The sequence below is a fragment of the Argiope bruennichi genome, chromosome X1 (genome assembly GCF_947563725.1).
Source record: "Argiope bruennichi chromosome X1, qqArgBrue1.1, whole genome shotgun sequence".
Lineage (NCBI taxonomy): Eukaryota > Metazoa > Arthropoda > Arachnida > Araneae > Araneidae > Argiope > Argiope bruennichi.
Window position 1 is genome coordinate 46906407 of NC_079162.1, and position 25534 is coordinate 46931940.

Below are 25534 nucleotides of genomic sequence, written 5' to 3' on the forward strand. Positions count from 1 at the left end.
GTAACTTTTCCTCAATTTCGCCGTATTTAGCAATTCAAAAGAAATAAACATAAAAATATATTATCTTTTCGCATTACAACTCCAAGGCTGGTTTAAAAGGCTAATAATGAAATTGATGCATCGAGGTGTATAGGTTGAAGCAATTTTTTGTTGCATTTATTTTACAAACTATGTATTTATGTATTTAACTATGTATTTTTAAGCTATTTCCATTAGATATTTCTCGCTGATAATGTATCTTAGGGTTTTAAATGCTACTTTATAAATTTTTTTAGTCAACTATAATCTTTTTATTCCAGATTTAGTTATAAAAAATTTTCAATTTCTCCTGTTTCTAAAAATAATTATTTTCTAAGTACTTGAACTCAGGCTTCCCTTTAACGTTTGCTTTGCTCGGACTCTTTATATATAATAAAATGTAAAACATAATATATTTTTGAAGCAATTCCATGGGCGAAAAGAGTGAAGACACCTTTATAATTTTTAAACATGGCTTTATTCCATTCCTGGAGGCATAATTTATGTACAAGATGTGTGGACAAAACTGACGTCCTTTCACCAGCGATATTTCCGTATAAGAGACAGAAATATTTATCCCTGGTCATTATATACCATGAGATTCTGATAGGGATTTCTTTTATACGTGTCGATTTAGGTAAGGGGGAAATAGATATCTTTTAAAAGAATTCATTTAAGTCCACAAATTTTTATCCCTTCACTCGGAGCGTGAGAACCACTGATTTAAGCATTTTTACAGAGCTCCTCGTGTAGTATTAATTAAATAAAAAAGGTGGAATTGGATCAGGAAATAAGAGAACATTTTAGAACTAAGTTAATATGGATTAAATTAAGATAAGAAATTAATTAGGATTTAATTTAGATTTAGAGATATCATTACATATATACATATATAATATCCATATCTTCCTGATTCCTTAAGGAACAATTGTATTCATTTATTTATTTCAACATTTTACCCCCCAATTAATAACATTATATGCTAGATATTTACAATTCATGTCGATCTATTTAACATGAATAAAAATTAGTAAAAACCCACTAACGCATTACTCTTTTTGCATCTCTTCACAGGTTTCATTGAGTTTATCGTCTCACCCAGTCTTGAAGTTTTTGGCGATATGTTGGAGAAAATTGAGCAGAAGAACCAGAATATTCGTTCTCCACCAATTTCAGAAACTCTTAACGAGGAACCACCCCCTGCAGACAGCAGAGGATCATCACGTTAGAGAAAAATTTCTTGATTTAAATTTAATAACATTTTGTTATTGGTTTATTTTAGTTTATTTTTGAAACTTAACTGAAATCCGTAAAGCTAAAAATATATATAGTTACTTGAGCTAATCATATTTTCCATTTCCTTACTTTCAAGAATATGTAATTTGTTGCTTCTTTGAGAACTCAATAAAATTATCTGTGTAAAAATAAAATGTATTTGAAAAGCAATGAAAAGAAACAGGAAATGAATGAAGTCCATGGATTTTACAAAAAGAATAATAAAATACTTTATTGGAATAGAATTGAGGAATGGCCTACATTGCAAAATAATTATAACAAATTCATTTAACTAGATTTCTTTAATACTTTAAAATAAGCCGAAATCTTTTTCAACTCTTTAGAGAAAAAAAATGATTATTTTTTAATAGAATGAATGAAGAAAAATAATCTACAATGAACTTCATATTGACACCAATATGACACCATTCCACTGTAATGAAAATTCGCCTAGTTTAAATTTTAGAAATGTCTAGATTTTTTAATGGATATTAGATTATTAGTTTTTATTAGCATTAGACATCCATTCGTCTTTTTGGAAAAGATGTTTGATTTATAAAATAAGCAAAAACTTATATTTGTATAATCAGCACTTTTTTTCACTATCAGTCTTGATCCATACATAAATTGTCACTTTAATTTTCCAGCATCACGGAAAAAATCACAGACTCTGGCAGGAGCCTTGATAAGTGCAGTAAAAAGAGATAGCTCGCCGGAAGCTGCGGCTGCTGCTGCTGCTACCAGTTCACCAAATCCACCTGATACTGCTAACTGTTCACCGAATTTAAGCCCCAGTACAAGCGCTCCAACATCGCCAAAAATTACAGCTCAGTCGAAATCGAAGGTCAAAAGACCTTGGATATTCCACCTGGAAGAAAACAAGACCAAATGGAAGGAACGAACTCACAGAGGTATGTAATCCATGACGTAGTGATTATTTTTTCGAATTTAAAGCAAACTGCACCCTCTAAATCACACCAATAAAATGGGGCAATCCTCGCTGTTTCATTTTTTTAGTCCATCTGTATGGGTTGGTCATTCATATGCATTTTACACCAACTTCACTCTAATCCCTTAAGTGAAAGCCTTGCTAGAGTATATCTCAAAACTAACACTACGCATACCTCACACCTCTCACACCCACCCGCCATTTACTAAGCGCTCATTCCAAATGACGCAATGGAAATGAAGAGAGAGAAATTCGAACTAGTTTCAAGTCCAACACTTTTGACAAGTTTCCGCACTGTCGATCAATTTTAGAGTGCCACCGCTCCATTGTGAAGGCGTGAAGTGACTGTGAATAACCGGTTTTGATCATCAAGAGTGAACTGATCATAGATGAAAATTTTAAAAAGTTGGTTTAAAACTGGTGACTTAAATTTTCCGTATCAACTAATTAAGCAATTACTTTTGTTTTCATAGTTTGTGTGACGTTTAATTACATTAAATTGTTATAAATTTCTTTTCATGCCTTCTGTTCGACATTTTTGTTAGGATTTTTTAACTACTTAATCCACAAGGATGTATCAAACATGTCGTGAAATGACAAGAAGAATTTAATATCAAAATATTTGATATTAAATTCTGTAATGAATCAAAGTAGCAGCATATTTAAAGACTTGAACATGCATAAGTAACATAGGTGTCTTTTTTATGTTCGTATACGGAGAGAAGTAAAATGTTCCAAACAGAATTTCATTTAATTATGAGGTAAATAAAACTAAGTCAAGAAATTAATTTGGCATGTTCTTGATATAATCTGGATGAAAAATCTCCTTAACATTGCTTCTCTGAATTTTTTTCATGCGATTTCATAATTTCTCTATCGTTTTTTGACGAAGTGTAGCCAAAATTGTCAAAAAAATTCATAACAAAAAGAAACTGATTGGTAAGTAACTGACCTTTGGATTTGGCAGATTTAAACATAAAATTAGAATATTTTCTAATTTTATGTTTATTTTCTCTCTTAGAAATTTTAATTATTGTACGATGCTAAATTATTTATTTTCAGCATAGGAAAAAAATATCATCCAAAAAAATTATCAAAGTTTTGATTTTGCATTTTCATAGTTTTATTAAAATAGAATTGACTTTTGAAACAGTTCATAATGCCTACAGACAATACATTCACATGTACGTGTTATTAATGAAAAAGGATTAATCAAAACAAAAACCACTTTGTTTCGTTTCTAAATGCAACGATTCACCGATTGGAATGCTTTGGGTTACCCACAAATCTATGAAAAATCAAACTGAAAATATGAGTCATTAAGTGTTACGCTAAAACATATATATTTTCGCCGAATGGTTGCTCCGAAATTTGCAAAAGCTTCCTTTACTTTTTTGAACAACATGAAACATTAGAAATTCATATTACACAATTATAACAATTTTAGCGCTTTTTTGTAACAAATAGTCAAAATAAAGTTTAATAACTAATTCTTTTGTGTTTTCGAGGGTTTTGCATATTGCACGATTTGAAGAATCAAGTATAGAAATTCTTTAACGATATTCATTCTTCATACCTTCAAAGAAAAATCCAAATTTTAGTTTTTGTCAAGATGCCTTTATCCAACCGCAGCGCAACCGAATGTGAAGGCAAAAACCAGGAAAAAGCGACCGTGAGAAAATATTCTGAGCTCATATAGTTTTAGAAAGGAATCTGTCGACTCAGCATTTTGATTCCGTGGGGAAAAGAATAGCCCGCGCATCTTAAATGTTACAGTGAAGTCGGAGTTAGAATGATTAGATAATTATTTTTAGACCATAACTAATTTAAAATCATTACATATGCACATGACACATATGCAGCTATTTTTACAGAAAGCGCCAACTTAAAAAATGGTGATATATTTAACAACAAAAATTTACATTGAAATTGAATTCGAAATATCTTTTTAATGCAAAGATATAATTTCTGAAATTATCGAATAACATAACGATATTATTTCTGTCAATAAGCATAACTATTCATTGATTAAATGATAAAATTTTATATATTCTTAATTGAATCAGTAGGACAGAATATTTCCGAAACAGAAGATATCATCTAATTAGATAGCAAAAAAAATAAAATAGCTGAGGATCAATAAAAAAAGAAATAACTGCATTTAAACATTTAAAACTTTGATCTCTCTAATCGATAAATGTTTTGGAGCGGTAACCACGTGATTCCAATAGACTCTTTCGCAAACATGGAATCTACCAGTCTTCGTCGTTATCCGAAACTAATTTGCTGCGACCTAGCAAAAAGTACGTAGAATAGCCTTGGAAAGACAGTTCGGAAGTAAAGATAAACGAAATCTTTTTTTTTTCTTTTAATCATGGCGCTTAAAAAGAAAAAGGATAGGTAATAACTAAAGTGTCGAACTGTATATCATCGTGTGTTTGATCAGTTTGTTGCGACTTAGCGAAAACTGTATTGAGTAGCCTTGAGAAGAAAGCTGGCTGGAGTCAGATATATGAAGGTTCTTTTTTTCATTGAGCGGCGTAAAGAAAGGGAAAGTGACGGCCAGTTAAGGAAATGTTACTAATAAAAACTCTACAGGTTTATGAGTACACGAGGCAAGAAAGTGTATAAAAAATAAAGGTGAAATTGGAAAATAAAAAAATAAAATCATTGGTCAAAACATTGCATAAATCATTTTGTTTGTTACATTTTTAGATTAAATTTCAATCAGAAAGTTATTTTTATTACTTAAATAAAACAATAATTGCGCACAAGATTAAATGGTGGATTTACGACATGACCAGTCGCTGGGTTGAGAGGCTACAACAGATCGACTAAAAGAATGTTATTAGCTTAAATACCAAATAAATAAATTTATAAAAAAATACAAATTTTCTTAATTATAAAGTATGAGGATAGTATGAGATATTAAGGATATCAAGTATAATTGGCCGAGTTCTTATCAGTTTCTTTATGTTCACTTATTAATCACAGAATTTATAAACACTGAGCTTGTGCTTTAATAATGGAAACAAATGTGGAGCAGTTATAAGCCATGATGAATAAATAAAAACATACATGTTTTCGTAAAGTTGCTAAAATAAAAATTTAACTTAAAATAATATATTAATATCCTGTTAAGTTAAAAATGCACCGAAATATGAAGTTTAGTTTAGTTATATTAACGTCCCGTTTAAAGCAACACTAGGGCTATTTTGGGACGGAACTCGTAATTTTGAACCTCGGTCAGATGACGAGGACGGCACCTGAGCTGGCACCCCCATCTCCACACCACGCCACACCAGCGGGAGGACGTTTGGTCATGACGAATTTAACGTGCAACAGACCCCCTTACACGACGGTTCTTCGGTGGAATCGGACACGAACCTGAAACCCTTCGGTTCCGAAGCCGAGACCTTACCACCAGACCACCGCGGCCACCGAAATATGAAACCAAATTGAATTGACCATTTATTAAAAAGGCCGTATAATAAACACTGTCTGAAAACGTATTTCAATGGTTATTATAAAAATACATTATTTGCATCTCTTGACGACAAAAATCATTTTTAAACATCTTTGTTTACTATCCTGGGGTTCTTGTAACCTTTCTATTAAACAACCACTGTTTTGTTTCAGGAATTTTTCACTTGTAAATAAGTTATGAAACAGAGCAAGATATACAAATTTCATAAACCTTTTAGCCGTATGTAAATATAATCTAAGTTAATGTTTCAGATATGATTATTTCGAATCAGTATTACGTTTAAAAACATGATACGTAACATTTTCACACAGATGCATTTGGGAATTAAATATTGAAACTAGCCGCCTTCGGCGACCAGCTTGTTCTCCCAGATAGTTGACTTTTTGGGCTGTTAAATTATTAATATAAAATGATTTATTTTTCTTTAAAAAATAAATTTTATCACTAGATATGCCTGAAAAGTATGAATTCAATTCGATTAAGTAATTGTAAGTTAAAAATCATACATATTAAGAAAAAAAGCGGAAGTGAAATTCCTACAACAGAATTAACCCATTCAAGACGATGCCTTTTTTTTTTTTTTTTTGAGATCATTCCCAGAAGCCAAAATTCTATATTGACTAATAATTGCAATTCAATATCAGTGCACACACGGTATGCTACCCGTCTTATTTGATCGGAAATTCTTTGCACATGATGTGCAATCCGTCTCGAACTGGTTAATGTTTGGCAGAAGCACGCAATTGAATGTTTTGTTGGATGATTTTGAATTCCATCATAACATATGAAAGCGTTGCTACAAATATGTGTGTCAAATGTAATTAAAAATATTATTAAAATTAAGGGATAATAGTAGGAAATGGAATTGATATCATTAGAAAGGTAATTTTTTAACCTAAAGGTAATAAAGGGACCATTATTGTAAGAAAATTCTTTTGAAAGATATTAAATCAATTTCCATACGTATGCCATAATGATTGTCCATCAGCTGATGGTTAAGCTTTTGCTCTCTATTTCTTGATTTCTTTTATATCGTCTTTCCTTTGACTGAACAAAGTTTTAGCTGGCACCGCGAACCCTCTCCATAACATTTCTAATAATATTTTGCAGCTCTTTTCGAAGATTTGGATTTAATGCAGCTGTAAAAATGTTCAAAAGGGGCAGTTTGAAATTCGTACGACATTTGGGTTTGACCGTTACCATTCAATAATAAAGAAATAAATGTGCGTGCGTTAGCGTTTTATATATATAAATTTATTAAGCTAAAGATTAAGGAAACACCGAAATATCCTCAGAAATAAAAATTTTCATTTGTTGTTTTTTAAAATATACATATAAAATAACACCAATGAATACATCAGGATACCGTGCTTTGTGAAACCTTAACGGTATGGAAAACATCCAGTAAGGTCATTACTTACCAGAAGGACAGTACATGATTCAGTTTATAACGAAGAGGAGCGACTACAAAAAGGTAGATTGAATATCAAGGTGTTTAAAGCTTCTGTTCTTAGATGCCCAACAGAATGGAAAGAAGAATCTAATTTTGTATATCTACGAGATGGCTAAACAAATCAATTCGTAGTGACTGAAATCACTTCTTAGCATGAATCTTCATGGAATTGATTTTGCAGGTAATTTATCACAGAGATTTCATGATTTCGGCAAAACCCAACAGTAATGAGTCAAGGTTTAATTTGCTTACTATTAATTATAAAATTAGTGATATGCCCGGGATTGCTTGGGATTAAAATCCTTTCATGTATAATACTTTTAACGTAAAACAATTTTTGTATAAAATATAATAATATATAAAACCATTTTCAAGATATATTGAAATAAAAGAGAAACTGTTTTAAAAAATAGTGGTAGAGTAGTTCAAAATCTTAACATCGCATAATAAAGAAGTACCAATAAATTTCCTTATTTCAAAATCATTTGCGTTACATTTTCTAAGGAATTAATAATAACTGAAAAAAATTTCGCAAGAATGAAATTAGTATATTTGAAAAGGTAAAATTTTTAATTTTAAGACAGTGTGTATTTTTTTCGCAATAATTTCTTCCGAAGCTTCAGTGAAAAAATGCAAAATATTGATTAACCTCTTATAGCCTGAAGCCGCTGTTGTCGTCGAACATTTATATTCATTTGTTCACAAGAGCTTCACTTTTCTTGTCTCCGTTTGAGTGATTGACTTATGCCTAATTTTAGGTATTATTAAATCACTACTTTAAAACAAATGAAAACTTTAGTAAATAGATATGTATTAAAATGGAACTAATTTTTAAAAAATAGTGGTAAAATAGTGCAAAATTAACATTAATTTTAATGTTTTTAAACTTATCTTACATTTATACTTTTTTTTTTAAATTTTAGATGCAGAATTGCGAGCACAGCTTTCTGTTGCTCATGACAACAATGGCGATGATGTTGGAAGAGTGATTGTGTAAATTTCGCCAGCAGGATATTTACTTTCAAAAGCAGTGACTTTATTAATTTTCCAATCCTTTTCTTTCTTTTTATGCAACGCAAATTTCAGATGCGGTTGATAATGATATTTCACATCAGACTAATCCATGCTTACTTGGGGAATCATCACCGGGAAGGCATTTTTTGGGAGATGCGGACCACAGTATTTTACATACCTTTTTTTTTTTTTTTTTTTTTTTTCCCCTTAGCCGATGCTTTGAGATTTGATTAATGGCTTAAGCTTGCGAAACAGCTATCCAATGTCTTTGGTCCTGCTCTTAAAAATTGATGGAATGACACTTAATCTTCTAAGTTCTCTCTTTCACACTCTCTTTGTCCCAATTGTGTAAAATTTTATGTTGTGCTGCGTCTAACTCATTAAAGATGATCTGGTATCTCTGTCGTAGATATGTAGCCAATGAATGTTCTTATTTCTCAGCATATCGTGCCCGTTTGTATGCACTTTCTAGAAAGATCAGAATATTTTTTATGAAACCGGAAGATTTCATAATACTACTGATACGTTTACTGTCGCGACTCATGCCTGTGATTCTAGCCATCTGTCTAATTAGATGACCTCTTCTTTATTATCCCTTAGTAAAGAAGAGGTAATGTATTTAGAAAGTAGGTACGAATCACAGGAGATTCACGCGGCAACCAACGTTTTAAAATATCTTTCTTCTTGTAAAACTTATCAACAAATTCAGTCATTCGCAAAATGACGTTTTTTATTCCTGCCGCTCATAACAAAGTAATTTAAAAACCGGACTTTTCAATGCATTTGTATATTTTGTAAAATATGGGATTTTACTTACATGTATACACTACATATGCATTTATTACACCAGCTTCTATTAGTCCTTGAGAGTTATGGAATTTGATTTTCATGTTAAACTGTGTATAGCAGCATAATGAGCTACTCTACTGAACTTAACAGAGATACAGATTAACATGCTTATGAGTCTTTTTTCTAATGCAATCATGTACTAGAACATTGTTGTGCGATGTGATCTTCTATCACTTAAAGTGTTTGTAGTATTGTCCTTTACATTCTTCATATTCGTACACATTATACTTTTCTTCTAAACGCACCTATTAAGAATGTATTCTTTAACATATATTTATTTAATCTCAAAACATGTAACCATATAATTTTACGAATTAATCGAAAATCATTTGGTATGCGGAATGGGTTTTGAATTTCAAAACATTTTTAATTCAAATATATTCTGCAAATTCTCACCCTCACAACAGGTTCTGTCGCTACAGACTTTGTGTCACACATACAGTAGAATGCATCAAAGTGAATTGTGGGCAAGCTTTCAGTATTATTGTTCTTGTGATGGATATATTGTGTGATGTTCGTGTTAGTGTTTTATAAAAATAAACCACAAAATATATATATTCGATAGAAAATGTGTTTTAATTCGTAAATAGGAAAAGTGTGAATGTGAATGTCAATTAGTATGTGGCAACTAGCTTATCCTTAACCTGTACCCCTTCCTTTGTATACTTAAACATGTAGAAGCCAATATTAGTACATTAGAGCTAACTTACATGTTTCATCTCCCCGGTGATATAACAATTGATTTCGATTCGAAAATAACATAGGTGTATAGTGCACGTAGTAGAAATTGTAAAATGCATATCACTGATATAATCTATGTGTACCGTAAAATTTAGTTAAGATATTGTAATGTTTAGTTTTGTGTGGTGTAGTATTTAATATAATTTGATTTGTACAGAAATTTTTCCAGTTCTTGATTCTTCCTAAAATATTGACTCTTTTGTTTTTGAACAAATCTAACGCTACTGTATAAAAAAACTGCTTTCAAATATCATGAAAATTATATTTTAGAATATGGCAATGATACCTTTAATAAGCATCTACACATTTTTGCCACAGCTTTTTGCCATTTCAATTTACAGGTTTGCCAAAGAGAAAGGCAATGATAGAAATAAAACGCAGAAAGACGTCGGCCGAATTTTCACACAAAAAGTTTACTTTGAGAAAGATTCATTTTTCAGCTTAGTGAAGTATTTCTTACATCTTTTTAAGTATTAAATCAATATACATTGTACTCTAACCATTTATGTTTCATCGTATATATATTAGAACAGTTTTGCTGAAACTTCTAACATCTTATACCTATGTATTTGGACATATATTTTAATAACATTAAATATACATTGACGGACCACAATAACGTAATATTTAACTATATATTATATTATATATATATATATACCAATATTTTCAGATTTCAACTAACAACCAATCGAACTTATTCATGTATCATAACATAAATACTTAAAACTCGGTAAATAAATTTATACGGAAAAACAAAAGTCTTCCTCTCCAATTCACAATCGTAAAAACTAAATCACTTGAAAATAAACAGGAACACTTTTTGGCAATAGCAATGTAATTATTAACAATTTGTAAAACAAATATCGTGGTTAATTATAAGTGATGAAAACAAATTAAACAATCTAAATCACGTAAAGCTTGAATGAGAACAAACGTTAACAGCATTTCGCTGGAGCTATATATCAGAATGTATAAAGGTACTTGCTAATTCCTAAAATTCTGGAGTGTAATTATTTTTATGACATTTAAACTGATGTATTGTATTATTTAGCTACTTAAAAAACCCTGCATTGGCGTCAATATAGATGTGATGTACTATTGTTTGTCTAAAGGTGTAATAAAGAACTTTTTGAAAAAATTACTTTGGGTTGTGTTTTTCTTTTTTATCCGAGACAGCAAAATTTTACTACACAATGTTTACAAATACAAACAATACTACACAAATAACTACACAATATTTTGATCTACACACAATAGCACAAGGAATACAGGAAAAATTAATAATTTAAATTTTTAGCCTATTAATTGTTTAAGTTATTATTAATTAGAAAATTTAATAATTACCTTTTTAATTATTGATTCTTAATAATTAAGAAGTTTTAATTTTTATTAAATTTTATTTATGAAAATCTTTTGAACTTTAAGTAAAAAAAATGCGGAAATAAATTGATAAGAATTAATTTTAAAAAGAAAAAGTGCAAATATGCATGACTATGAAGTGTTGATTTAAAATACATATAATTAATTTGAATGCATCAAGATTTAATTTAAGACGGACAGATGCTCAGCTGAATAATTACATAAAGTCCTACAGCTGATTTTATAATGGAAGTTCTTTATCAAGACAAGCAAACACATTACACTGGGTTTTAGAATTCAACTTATTCATAACATCTTTATAGAAGAATTTAGAAGAATTTAGGCCTGTATCATTTGTGAGAACCGTGAAAATGTGTTTAGAAAAGTACAGGCAGATATGGCTTTTGCAAGTAAGTACAATTTACATTGTAGCATTGATTAAAAAAAATGTTGGTTAGTGGAGCTTTATAGAGCTCGAACTAGATTTGCACATCTCAGGCAGTAAAAAAAATGCTTAGTATTTAGCTTTCTAAACTGTAATTATTCGTTGAAATCACAAAATTAAGACTCGAAAAAATATTTTAAAAAGTTGAAACTAACTTTTCTCTTTAAAATACCTTTTTCTTAATGTAAATAAATGAGTTTTGTAGATATATCCATAGTCTTTCGGGAGAACTGTAAATATCCTCAGTTAACTTGCGACCACCTTAGAGAACTCAATTACGAAATGTGTTTTCTTCTATCACTGCTTCGCACACATTAAATCACTCATAATTGTTTATAATCTTGTTATAGAAAGTTAGAAGCATCGTCAACCAGGATGCTAGGTCCATGTAATTGCGACTCAAATCTCTAAAAGCAACCTCAGGCAGCATGAAAGCCTGGTATTGAAAATAAAAGAAAACGAAAGTGACAGGTTTACAGTGAGTCAGACTAGTAGTTTAAGGCCAAGGTTGCTGATCTCTTCATAGAACTCGACTCAGTTTTATCTATTCGCAGCGCGCAGTTCTTTCCATCCCGAACATCATTCAACTTGCGAGTTCCTTTCCTCGTCCCTCCTTCTTTTTCTAGTTATTTTCTTTGAAGATGAGACAAGGTTCATGAAACCGTAAAGTTGATTCTCAAGTATTTTGGCCTTTGTGGTCAAATCGAGGATGACGTTGATAAACAAACCAGCCGGAATGTGCTTAGCATAATAATAAATTATACTAGCCTATCAGCTGCGATTATTACATTTCCTGTTAATGACCTTAAGTTACTCTAGATTTTCATGAAAAAAGATGTTTGAAATTCTAAACACATTTTGATCCGCATTTTAAACATGCACTGGCTCACAGTTATGATTAGGATTTGTTAATGAGCAGCTTGAAATTTGTGAGGGGAAAACGAGAAATGACAAAGCTATTTCCGAGAGAGCGGCGTGAAATACTCTTAGCTGAAATATAAGGGAAGATGTTAACAGTTAAGTTGTTTGGGAAAGAGGGGAAACACTAGGAAGTCAGAACCTAATAGAGTCAAATTAGATCCAAAAAACTAATAGTTGTACCTAGCTTTTCAGAAAAAGCTTGAAAATGTGAAAAGAAATTATATTCGGAAAATCCAAAAGGTTTGGAATAGAAATTTGATTTAAAAAGGTTCATTTAAAACTCTTTCAAATCTGATGGCGCATTATTTGTTCCACTAATTCGTTACGCTATTTTCTCTATGGAAAGATACACGATAAAAATTTAGGCCTTATATTTCGATAACGATAAAAATTCATCCTATCGTATACTTCTAAGGTCTGTTTTTAGCTAAACGCACTATAGTTGAAAAATTTAAACTAAGACACCTAAAGGCAATACGGCCACTCTTATTTCAAACTAAAATTGTAATGGTTAATGTTGGAAAAAATGGAAAAACCCATGATTATTAGAACTATCTATCCTCTAAGTTTTTTTAAAAAAATATTTATTTTCACTCTATATTTTAAAATTTCGCGGTACTTTTTTGGAAGTACTATGATGGTATAAGTGAGTCGGCAACTTTATTTTTCTCAGTAAATTCATTTCTAATCAGTTTCATCTCAAATCAGCAAAAAAATAAATAAATAAAATTAAATAAACAATAGTGAAAAAAAATAACTTCATAATTTTTATGAAGAGAACTTATTTCCATTTGAATTAATTCAAATGTAAATGAAAAGGATACCCAAAAAAAATCAGACTTTTCTAAGTGTTTTTATAAAGTCAAAAAATTAAAAATCATTGCCAAAATCACAACGATGAGGAAAAGCGAAAAATACCTTGTTATTTTTTCAAAATGTTCTGGGATTTTGAAGGAACAACAGTGTGCAGGCACTACAATCACTAGTGGCCTTATTTATCTACAGTTAGTTTTATGAAAGCTCATGCAATGCATGTAAGAACATAAAAGTAGTCAGATAATGCATTACACATTATCAAAGTGTATTTAAATTTCTATGAAAATTCAATAACACATTGCATTTCTTCTATTCATATTTACAAGTAAAAAGACAAACTTACGAATTCAAAATAAAAATGACATATTTACAAGAAAAAAGACACACTTACGAGTTCAAAATAAAGAGTGCTCTGGGAGGCAGGCAACCACAGATTTCTTCATCCATAGAAAAGGTTATTGGATTAATTCAACTCGGAATGCTATTGTAGAATCTTCTTACCTTTCTTTTTAAATAGTAGAGTTCAAATTATGATAATCATATCTTAAATAAATATTTGAAATGAGAATTTTTCAGAAGTTACATTTAAAAAAATTTATTCTTTAAGGATAAAGGATGAAATTAATTAAATTTATCCTTTTTAATAAAGAATATTTGCTGCTGTATAAAAAAAAGGAACACCTAGGAAAAATTTGGCACAAAGAGATTAAATATGAACTACCCCGGCTCATTCGGGACGTATGTAATAAAGTCATTACAAACTACCAGATCATCACGATCAGGGGCAAAAGTTCTTTTAAAAATTGGAAAATGGGCTTTTTTTCCCAATTTTCAATTTCAATCCATGGAAATTTTCATTTTTTTCCCCACATTGTGAAGCACTAAAACAAGTATAAAACATTTCTGCATGAATAGATTACTTATTCTCTAGTTCAGGAAATACAAAACATATTGAGAAATTATTATACAGAAATTGAACAAAAAGGAAGCATTAGAAATTAATTTATGAGGTTTTTCGTAAGAAAATTCCACCAAATATTAGAATTTGAGAAAATAGCATGTAAAGATGTAAAGCAGCATTAAAACGTATGTAAATGCGAATATAAAAATCAGTGTAATTCCCCAAATAATAGACTTAGAAGCAAAATTCTAATAGTTTAATAAAGAAACCAGTTCAAACGTTAAGAATATTAAATAAAGTTATAATTTCGCAAAAAAATAGATTTTTCAATGTAGCCACCTATTTTAAATAGGAATTATTCTATCTCATTAGGAGTGTCTCGTTACTTTAAAAATAAAGTAATACATATCACTTGGTCATCTCACAAACATTCTACTAATAAAGATTTCTTTTATGAAATAAAAAAGAAATAATGAATAATAAAATTAACTCATTTTTATTGGTAACCTAACTATTTTTGAAGATATAAAAGAAATAATGGATTGAGCTTCTTAATATAAAAATTAAGTTCTTATAGCAGAATTACAGAAGACTCGACACAATTAATTTTTTTTCAATCAGATCATTTTCGGCAATATTAAAACCGAAATCAATTGGGTTTCTCAAAATCTAGTCTACGCGAAACTTTAAGGCACACATGTCTTATAAAATTAAAATATTCAAATTATAGAAATAAGAATAAACAAATATAGCCAGACTATATTATTCAAAGAAATTTTACTGATCAAAAAGAAGTTTAACAAATCTAGTTGTTTCCAAAATATTCATTCAATAAATAACGCAAAGTTAGACGTTCTTTGCTACGCGATTTCATCACAAAAATTTGCACTACATAGGAATTTGTGAAACAAAATTTGCTGCTAAATGCTAATTAAAATTGTCAGGTAAAATAAATGTCTTTACATAGAGTTATGCGGCTGAAAATATCGTAGTCAACGTAATGCTAAATTGACATTGACACGAAAAGTCAATTGTTCAATTTTGAAATGTATGTTAATTTGCGACTTAATGATACGTCGCTTAGTCATCATTTCAAGGAAATTACAGAGAAAGAGTATTATGCGCATGAGAAAACAGCTTTAAAAAATTAAAACGCTTCATTTGAACACCGACAAAGATTTCCAAATCAAGAAGAGTTTCGGTTTATTCCTTAAGAGATATAGGCTGAGATAATGTTTCAAAAAACCTTGAGATGAAATATTTACTAGGTGCAAAAGGAGGATATACGTGAAGTCTCTTTTGGGCCTAGTTATCGTCTTCAGTTGCCTCATCCAATTAGGCTTACAGTTCATTCAGACAAGCCAGATGTCTCTCGCTCTTGAAGTAAAGGTAGTTTACTTTTCCCTGGTATATCACAGGCAGAGAAGAGCGAATTGGTATGGATTTTTGTCAAATTCAGTGAGTGTCCAACAACTCAATTTTGTCTTATGGTTTGTATCTCTAGTGCCTTTCTCTATTCAATAATGTACGCTTGCATCCTATACATTTTTTTTTTGCCTTTTTTAAAATCTAATACTGAACAATTTAATCATAACTGAATTAAATAATTCATCTATTGCGTTCTTGTGACGAGACAGAAAATTTAATTATTCCATTTCATTTTTCATTAAATTTTAATCTTATCTTTTAAATATTTTTCCCCTCTATTTCTGACGCCAAAGTCTCTTAATTTCCCTCTCTCAAACTCCTCGATTGAGAAAAACTCTGATTTTATCAAGATCTCAACACTGAAAAATAAATAAGAAATTGTAGTTAGCACTCTAATTAAATAAATAATAGAAAACAATTCTATTTAATACAGTTATTAAATAAATTTTAAAGACATGTTATTAATTGCTTATTTTTTCCTGTAATCATCTAACTTAATACTGCATGTAAATGCAAAATCTAAAAAAATATTTTTTTGCAAATTTTTGAAACCTGAAAGAGAGTCGCGATCTTAAATTTAAAAATCCCAATTTTACATTTATTTACGTAAAACCACGTGATTGTTTTAAATATCAGCGAGAGTAAATTGTCTCCATATCAAAAAGAAGAAGAAAAAGATGAAAAAAATGAAAAAAGGTATGCTTTTTCACATCTTAATCATTATTTTTCTCTCTTTTAATACATTTTAAGTTTGTTTTTATAAATGCAAGCATTTGTATATAGCCTCAACTCAGTACAAAAGTTCAATAAAATGAATCTGGATATGAAAGCAAGGTCCTATATCCAAACGGACATTAGGTGGATCCATCAGATCCGACAAATCCATACTCATTGGATAATTTAGGATTTTTATGGAATTCTATTTTGGAACGCTTTCAAACTATAACTTCAAAACACTACAATATATGATTTTGACTTTATTTGATCAAATTGATTAATATTAATGAGTAAAAAATTCACAATTTTAGTTCGTAACTGTAATTCCCGAGGACACACAAAAAGCTGAAACCCATCTCTCTAATCCTTCACACTGCAACAATATGGACTGCAATCTTGAATCGTAATGCTATGAGTCCTTATTCCTTTTTATACGCATCTGAGTGATTTTTTTTTCTTATTGTTCATATGAGAGTATAATTTTTTGTAAAACAAGTCATTTCTTTGTAAAGAAAGTCATTTTTCATCGTTTTAAGCAAGAAGGACAAATCAGTATTTATGTGTGCATTTCACATGTATAAGCTCAAAAAATCACTTAGCAATAACTTTCTTCAATTGATTTGTCTCTACCATTCATAGATATGACTAGCGAAAAATCTTGTTATCAAAGTAAGGAATAAAAAAAATGTAAGTACCTGTTAGACCCTTTTGCCACTTTTAGTTTAGTGTGATTACATTTTATTTGGAGTACACGATGGATATTAAAAGACGGAGCTCTTTAGATAAACCTATGGAAAGATGATGCCGGCAATATAAATTGGCATTAGATTCTCCAAACTTCCATATCATCCAGAGGAGTGCCTTTTTACTGAAAACATATAATGTTTTTGGCTTTATAATTTATGAAGACAAGTTATCGTTCCAATAAATATTAAAATATTTGTTGTAATCAAAGCATGATAAACGTACTTTTAAAGATAAAAAGCATTGTATCGAAATTTTTATTAAAGATTTGGATGATTTCATTCCATGGACCATTGCAGAATGTTGGCAGAGTGAAATAAATTATGCATATGTTTCAGCTGTGACAAAATATTGATGCGACTTTTAATAATTCAAAACGCGAAATATCCTTATTTTAGAATACAACAGATCAGAAATCACTGATTCAGTATTTTAAAGACGCTTTTGAAATTCATTGGATTCCGATTAAGAATGTGGAAGTTACAACAATTTTTATTTAAAAAATCCAATTGAAATTTGTTAATAAATGCATAAATGAATTTATAAACATTTTTTTATTGTTCAGTTTTTGTAAAGGTCAAAAGATACAGTTTAACGTATAATTAAGATGATATCCATAATATGTTAATGACAACAGCGGAAACTTAAAACAAAACATAGTTACATAAGAATTCAACCGGATTTTTTATTGTGCAATTTTTAGAGAAATAACTAACAAATGCATTACAAATATAAAAATCGTTAAAATTCGAATTATTTTCAATAATTATTTCATAACTTTTCAAATGAAAAAAAAAGAAACTAATTAGATGAATTTTAAGCAAAAAAAAATTTTTTCGGTCGCTTTTACTCCTCTGAGGGTTGATACGCAGTGATAAAAAATATGCTTCTTAAGTAACCAAACGTAAATTCCCATACATAGAAAAAATAGTCGATTCAAACTTCCAGCAAATAAATAAATAAACATAAGATGCTAGTAAATATTGCTGAATAAAAAGTAAATATCTCCTTTTCTATCTTTCACCTTACTCTTGTTCTAGAGAAATAAAGTTGACTGCGGATGCAGAAAAGCATGGAAGGTATTCAATTTTAAAAACGGACAGTAGGAAGATAGCTACAAGTCACATCACTCTCCACACTTACCCACCAAACTAATTGGAAGGCACATTTGGTCAGTGATGGCATATTTAACGTGTATAATTGACCTTGGGTGAAATTGGGCCTCAAATTCATTTTACTCCTATTCTTAACCAACACTGGCGTTTGGCTGCAGTTGGCTTAATGTTTAGAAACGCCATGTTTGGGAGGAGACAAGAACTGAGGGAGAGTCATTATGAGTCCAAGTTTCCATTCCAGAATTTACTTCTATTAAGAATGTATTAAGTAGCTTTTCAGTAAGTGGAGTTTTTAAATATCTCCATAACCGGTACAAATGGCACTTACGGCGAAATGCATTTCTAAACTACACACATGCTTCTTTATTAGAAAAATGGGTGTTCTGAAAGAAAAAAGTTCAAAATTTAATGAATCAAAGCCTTAGGATAGTTGCATTTTTCGGAGGTCTGATTTTAGTTTTTTAGTCATATAAAAGTAAAAAATATAAATATATAAATTAGGAATTCGGCGACTTGGTTGGGAAAGATTGGCTTCGAAATCAAAAGGTTCCAGGTTCGAGACACAATTCTATTGAATACCCACCCTCTATTTAGATCTAGTACAGATTAAATCTATCATCGAAGGATGAAAGTCCTGAAATTAAAGTAGTGTGGGAGTTTACACAGTAGGATGGTGGTGACGTTTTGGGCTCGGAACCAGATTTTCAGATTCCAGATAAATTCTACCGAATATCTACGCTAGACATAGATTAAAACTCGCCGTGGATTGAAAGTTCCAATGTTGTTGTGGTGTGGAAGTTTAAAGAGCAAAGTACCGGTTCAGGTGTCATCTGATTATGATCCAGAATTATGAAACACATCTCTGGTCGTCATCTTTTAGCTTCAAAACGAAGTGTTAATCTAAAATAAATAAATAAAATTTCTTAAAGCGGTAATGGTGAATTCAACCTCTTCTTCATTATTAATGTATAGATGTACAAATTAACAATCTGAAGTGGCAAAATAAGTAATTTTTACTTTCTTGGTTTTCACTTCGACTTCTTCGGATACAAAATTGGTGCTTTAGAATAAATTTTTACTCTTAAAATGATTATTTTTCAAATTTAATTAAGTGAATCACTTACTTGAAAAGTTTATAAAATATTCCAACATGTTCTTTTAAGAATTTAACGAGGTGAATTTAAATATTAAATGGACTGTCGAGCTTTTCTAGCAGTAAATATTTATCTCATTCTGTAAATATTATCTCAAAATATTTCAACGATTTCAAAATAAATCAAAATGTAAAATCATAAAATATATAAGAAATACTCTTCATTTACAATCAAAATGGTTGTAGCTCAAATTTATTTTGCCAAGAAATTATTTCCTTAAGAATGATTTCATTTAATACCTGTCTAGTAATAACCAAAGGGGAAAGGTGAGTTTACGAAAGCCATAATTAAAAAGCCATCGTCCAAAAATGTTTGTTTTATTGCATTAAACGCCGCTATAAAAAATTAATTGCGTGTCATTCTCTTTAGAATAAATGTTAAAAAAAAAGGAAACAACTCAGAAGCCTTATTTCATGTAAATATACCATCCACTACTGCGACTTAGAAGAACGTGACCTGAATCAATGTGAAAGAAAGAAAGAAAGAAAAAGAAATAGATAAAAAAAAAAAAAAGAAACAGGAGGATCACCTTCTGAGAAAGATTACATGGGAATCCACAAGTAATCGATGAATGAGATATTTTAAATCAAGGCCATTCCGATAAAAATCTGCTCTAAATATAAGAAACGGAAGATTTTATTAGTAAAACAAAACCTTTCCAACGATTTTCCCAATCCAGCGAAAGTGAATATTTAAATTTACTTTCACTTTCGAAGATGAATAAATTAATATTAATTTGCAATACTATAATTCATGTGGATTTGTATGGGTTATTTTTTTAATTACTTTTAAAATTATCTTTTATAATAATAAATATATTGGAGATTTCATAAAGTTAGCACAAAAATCGCAACTAAAAATGCTTAATATCAGAAAGCATAAAATGCATTTCAATCAAAATATGAAATATTAAAAAAAATCAATTAAATGCTTTTTCAACATAATAAATAAAAATATTAATATTAAATAAATGCTTAGTTAGAGATACATTATTTCTTTTAAATACCGATTTCTTTTTTTAAATTACATTGCGAAATGGGGATGTTACGTATAAACCACAAATGAAAAAAATATCCGTGCGATAATTATAGTAAACATTGGCGACAGTTTACAAATTTTGCATTAGGGACCCGTAGTGTAAGAGTCGGAAATACGTGAATAACTAACTATCCAATGCAATTCACAGAGGACGAGATGAAAGTTACATCTTCCGGTTTTAGAAACTTGGAATTCCCGGTAGCGAGGATGCTTATAAGCAACGTCTGCTGCGCCATCTTTCATGCTCATTTCGGATTCTCTACGACCTCGCACTACCAACTATTGCTTCCAAATACCGGCCGGTCTTTGAGTTATGCCCGGTTCCTTTGGAGTTTGACTCAGATCACTTCGGTCCAACTTTGTCAAGTGTGACAGACATTTGAACGTGCTTGTGATTACATTGGTCGAACAGAAAAAGTGCGCGTGATTTGAGTTTGTAAATTATCCATCTCCGAGAAGTTGTTTTCCTTGTTCAATTCGTTTCAATAGCGCAACAGCAAGCAACAGTTTGCCGATTTGGAGGTCTGTAAAGAATAACTTACTGATTATCGTTAACAATTAGTGACTTTTTGGAAGAAAAAAAAAACGAAATGGCTTCAATAGTGCATATGGTTTCTTTCTTACTTCTGACATTTATGGTCCATCTACCTATCAACTGTGAAGGAAGAGCTATAATAGACGTATCTGCAAATCTGACAGCAAGAAATAAAGCAGAGGAACACTTCAGGATGATCGAAAAAAGAATTTGCACTACTCCAGTTCCTAAGTTGTATCCAGTGGATGATATATATCCCATTTTTGATGGAAAATACAAGCCTCATTGTGTCGAATTATTCAGATGCAACAACGATGCTGGTTGCTGTAAAGGTGATTCTGATATATGTGCTCCAAAACAAATTGAAACGGTGCATTTACATATCACTGTAATGAAAATTTACGAAACAAAAATCTTGTTAATGCCATTCGAAAATCACACGAAGTGTGAATGCAAACCCCTGAGTGAATTCATAGTGGATTTGCGATGAACTCCCCTTCAAATTTACCAAAATTGAACTTTTTTTTAATCAAAAAACATCTGTGAGATATGAATAGACATTCAATGTGCCATCTTGTGAAGCAAAGTGATTCTTTTTTGTGTTATTACCTCTTGAATAGTACAATTCTTCACTGTCAACTACATTTCTTCTTGTATCTAAGCATTTCGCAATTAGCTGATGACCGTGAAAGTGTGTTTTCCTTGTTTCTGTAAAAATGAAAGAAATTTTCAAACAGGAAAGATTTTACATTAAACTAAGGCCCATTTCAAGCATTACTGTCATTAAATCGTTATGCGTTTACTATTACTATTCAAAGTGCCATCTGTTTTTAACATAGGCAGGTGTTCATTACAACATGAACAATTTTATGCTACCATGATGAATAATGTAAACATTATTTTTAAACGGGCGGCTATTTATGATGTGGACCATACAAGAACAAAAATTGGTAATTATCTTAATATTGTTTAACTATTTACATATATGAATATTTATTGCACATCTGAATTATTTTTGCTACCTTATAATAAAACTAGCAGCCAATTATTTATATCTGTAATTTATGTTTATTATTTATGGCATTTGAGAATTCTCAAATTATAAGTTTTTAAATATATTATTTGCTTAACAATATTTTTTGATAAAACTTAAGCAATTTTCAAAGTGTATTTATTTCTTTTAAAATAATTATGAACTAGTGCTCGTTTCAAAATGATAAACGAATAATTCTAACCTATGCCATACTCTGAAATATGAGCTTTTGTACATACCTCTTGTTCATTATATTTATAATATCGCATACATTTTCATGTGAATTTTATTTATATACTTTCATATGTTTAAGTCAGTAACTATGAACAGCATTATTTTCTTTCAATAAAAATAATTTTTCATAAAATAATTTGTGTCTTTAATAAAAAAAAATCAGACATCTTGAATTTCTTTTTAAATTACTATCCGTACAATTTTATAGCCATGAATAACTGCTTAAAATTTTGCTTTAATTTTTAATTTTCGAATTCTTTGTATCAATTTAAATTAAATTAATTCAAATCAAATAATCACAAATCAATCGAGCCTTCGATAGTGTAAACCATTTCAATTAATATCCAAGCATTTTTCTCAATTAAAAAAATGTAGATTTAAATACATTAAATTTTCATTATCAGTAAGATTTTTAAATCAATGATATTCTGAACAGCATAATATTCGTATTTTTCAGAAATAATTCAAAGTAATACGAGATGGTTTTCTCAAAAATTAAGCAAAAAGAATTTTCTATCAAGAATAAATTATTTTAATTTTCAACAGATTTGTAACTGTATTAACAGACACCTGATATATTTTTCCATACTAAAATATTTAACAAAATTCAACGAGTTTTACTCAATAATTGCATTTCAAAATCTTTAACTCTAATAACTAACAGAAGTCCGTGAAATTTATATTTACTAATGAAATAAAAGTGAAAAATTTGAGGAACTGGACAGAAAAAAAATTTGATAACATTAGTATCATAAAATTATTTCAAGACAGCTAAATTTTTGAAATAAAAGCTTTCTAAAATCTCATTTTTCTTTCCTCTCAATTTTTCAACAAAAAAAATTTCATTAGAACTTCAGATGGGCATTTTCATCAGTAAGAACAAATTAATATAAAAGTTAGTCGAAATGTTACCCATTTTATCACATAATAATAGAAAATCATTTTAAAAATGATATAGAAAAACAACTCGCTGATATTAAAAAAAAACGATTGAAAAATCGAAAATGTGCAACTTTTAACTGGCTCTTGCCTTTCTGCTAAAAGAACAGTTAAATTATTCTTTCGACTGCCGTGAAACAAATGCTCGAAAAATATATATTCCTCTTTCTAGTTTTCTAGTGCATTAAATAAGTTGAATTTATCCTCACTTAAGTTTTCGCTTAAATATTATTTTTTTATCTTAACGCACGAATAATTCACTTTTTTTAAAAAAATTCTTGAGATTTATACATTACAAAAATAATTAAAGAATTAGATAATAATCAATTATTAAATTAATAATAATTAATAATAAATTGTCAAATTAATTAAATAATAAATTTATAAATGCTTTCTTTCAACTTAGTGCTAAGGTGCATCTACTAAAAAAATTCAGTAACTATTATTATTGTTGCGATGTTTGTTTGAATAAACTTTCTGTAATATATTATTGATTATTAAGCATTTTTAAAGAAAAACTGATAAAACATTGATTTTCATGATTTGGTGAATAATTTGTAATCTACTTTTGTAGTAATAGATTGTAACAATGAGTGTTTTATTTTTTAACTTTAATATTAACTACAGATATATACAATTGAGTCAATTCACGCTCACGTGACACACATTAAATACACAGTCAAAATTTTGAAGTCCACAGCATATCTACGCTAAGGAAGAAGGATATGACGTCACACCACATCATCAAGTAATATGAAGTTAGATGATATCAGCAGATGCTTGTTATGTGATTGTGATATTTTATGAATCGACACCATTATTCCATCAAAATTTAAAACAAAAATGTTTTTATCATAAAAACAAGTAACAGTTAAATTTAAATCGAATTTTTTTTATGTTTAGGTAATAGTAATTGATTTATTATGTTAATGCACTGGTGCTTAATTTATTTATTTTAACAAAAGAAACCTTTTTCTCAAACATTTTGACAACATATACAGTCATAAAATAAAACAATCTATATAACCGAACGAGATAATTTCCAATTCGTTCATTATTCTTGTATAAGCTTCAAAAGCATTTTTTTTTTTTATTTTATCTTCGTGCATAGATGTTGCCACTTTAGTTTCAAATGCTTAGAAACATCTGATCTGTTACAATTGCTTTTGTTTTATAATAGGAACATAAAATTAGCATCGATACTTCCACTGAAAAAATGCAACATTTAAATTATTTATAATTTCAGTTGATAGTTTTTTTTTTAATTTTTCAACTTCAGCTTATGTCGAGAGTCAACTTTTAATGCCGACACTCATCTATATGTTCAATAAATGATAAAAGATTGAAATGTACTGAAAAATAAATCCATATCCAAATCTATCTCTTTCCAAAACACTGTAAAGCATTATTTTATCAACGGTATTGGGAGGTGGGATTTTGATCTCTTTGATAAACTTATTTAACCCTTTAAAGGGCCATTTTTTTCTAGTCATATTATGTTAAAATATTTTAGGCTTGAAATTAGAATAAGAAAAGGGATACATTTAGCTTATTAGATAAATTTAATGAGATTAATTAATTAATTTGGTTAATTAATAATTAAGTAACAAATCTAGACTCATCATTTTGTGTAAGATAAAGAACTGAAGCATCTAAGTTTCTGTCTTTCAAAAAAAATTGTCAGGACTTATGCCAACCTACATAATTTCATACAAAGATTGATAAATTTGGTGGAAAGCATACTTCCCACGGCCCAAGAAAGGGTTAAAAGAGACGATTAGGCTTTAGGGGAAAACAAATGTTTTAAAAAACAGTAACAAGCAAAGATTTTCCATCGTATTAATACACTACATTCCAATTTGTTTATCCTTATAATCGCATTTTCTCCTTTCAGCCTTATTTCATTAAAGTATGGTTTGGATTTTTTTTTTCTAATGTTGTAAAAGTCATTTTTGTTCATACTATGTTAATTCCTGTGACGAAACAAAAAGGTATGGAAAATTACTATATTTGTTAGATTTATTAATTGAGGCTTTAATTATAAATTCCAAAAAGCTAAAAAATCATTGTTTCCATAACAATGATTCCTTTACCTGTGGGGGAGGGGGATAACAACAACAAAAAAAAAATCTTACGCGTAAAAAAATGTATAAATATTTATTAAATGAAGATACAATTAAATTTCTTGCAATAGATCAATTTAAGATAAAATTGATTTACATATAAAATTAAAAAGCATGGCAGTTATGTTTCATATTTAATCAAGATTCACAAAAACTTACTTCCAACACAGTTTCTTTATAACTCAGGAATGTTCAGTTATTTAGATTAATTCTATTTTGAAGAAACACTACTAACCAGTTTGG

At 29.5% G+C, this 25534-nt stretch overlaps 1 protein-coding gene across 7 annotated transcripts in view; it reads left to right on the plus strand.

The window, feature by feature from the left end:
- The window catches only part of LOC129959014 (dual specificity calcium/calmodulin-dependent 3',5'-cyclic nucleotide phosphodiesterase 1-like), a 601405-nt gene extending 590507 nt beyond the window's left edge, over positions 1-10898 (plus strand). For all 7 annotated transcript variants that reach the window (XM_056071778.1, XM_056071780.1, XM_056071781.1 and 4 more), the window contains 3 exons: positions 1093-1242; positions 1941-2204; positions 8106-10898. In XM_056071778.1, coding sequence (XP_055927753.1) covers positions 1093-1242; positions 1941-2204; positions 8106-8179 — 488 coding nt within the window. In that variant the 3' untranslated portion in view covers positions 8180-10898. The remainder of the gene's footprint in view (positions 1-1092; positions 1243-1940; positions 2205-8105) is intronic.
- The last annotated feature ends 14636 nt before the right edge of the window (positions 10899-25534 follow it).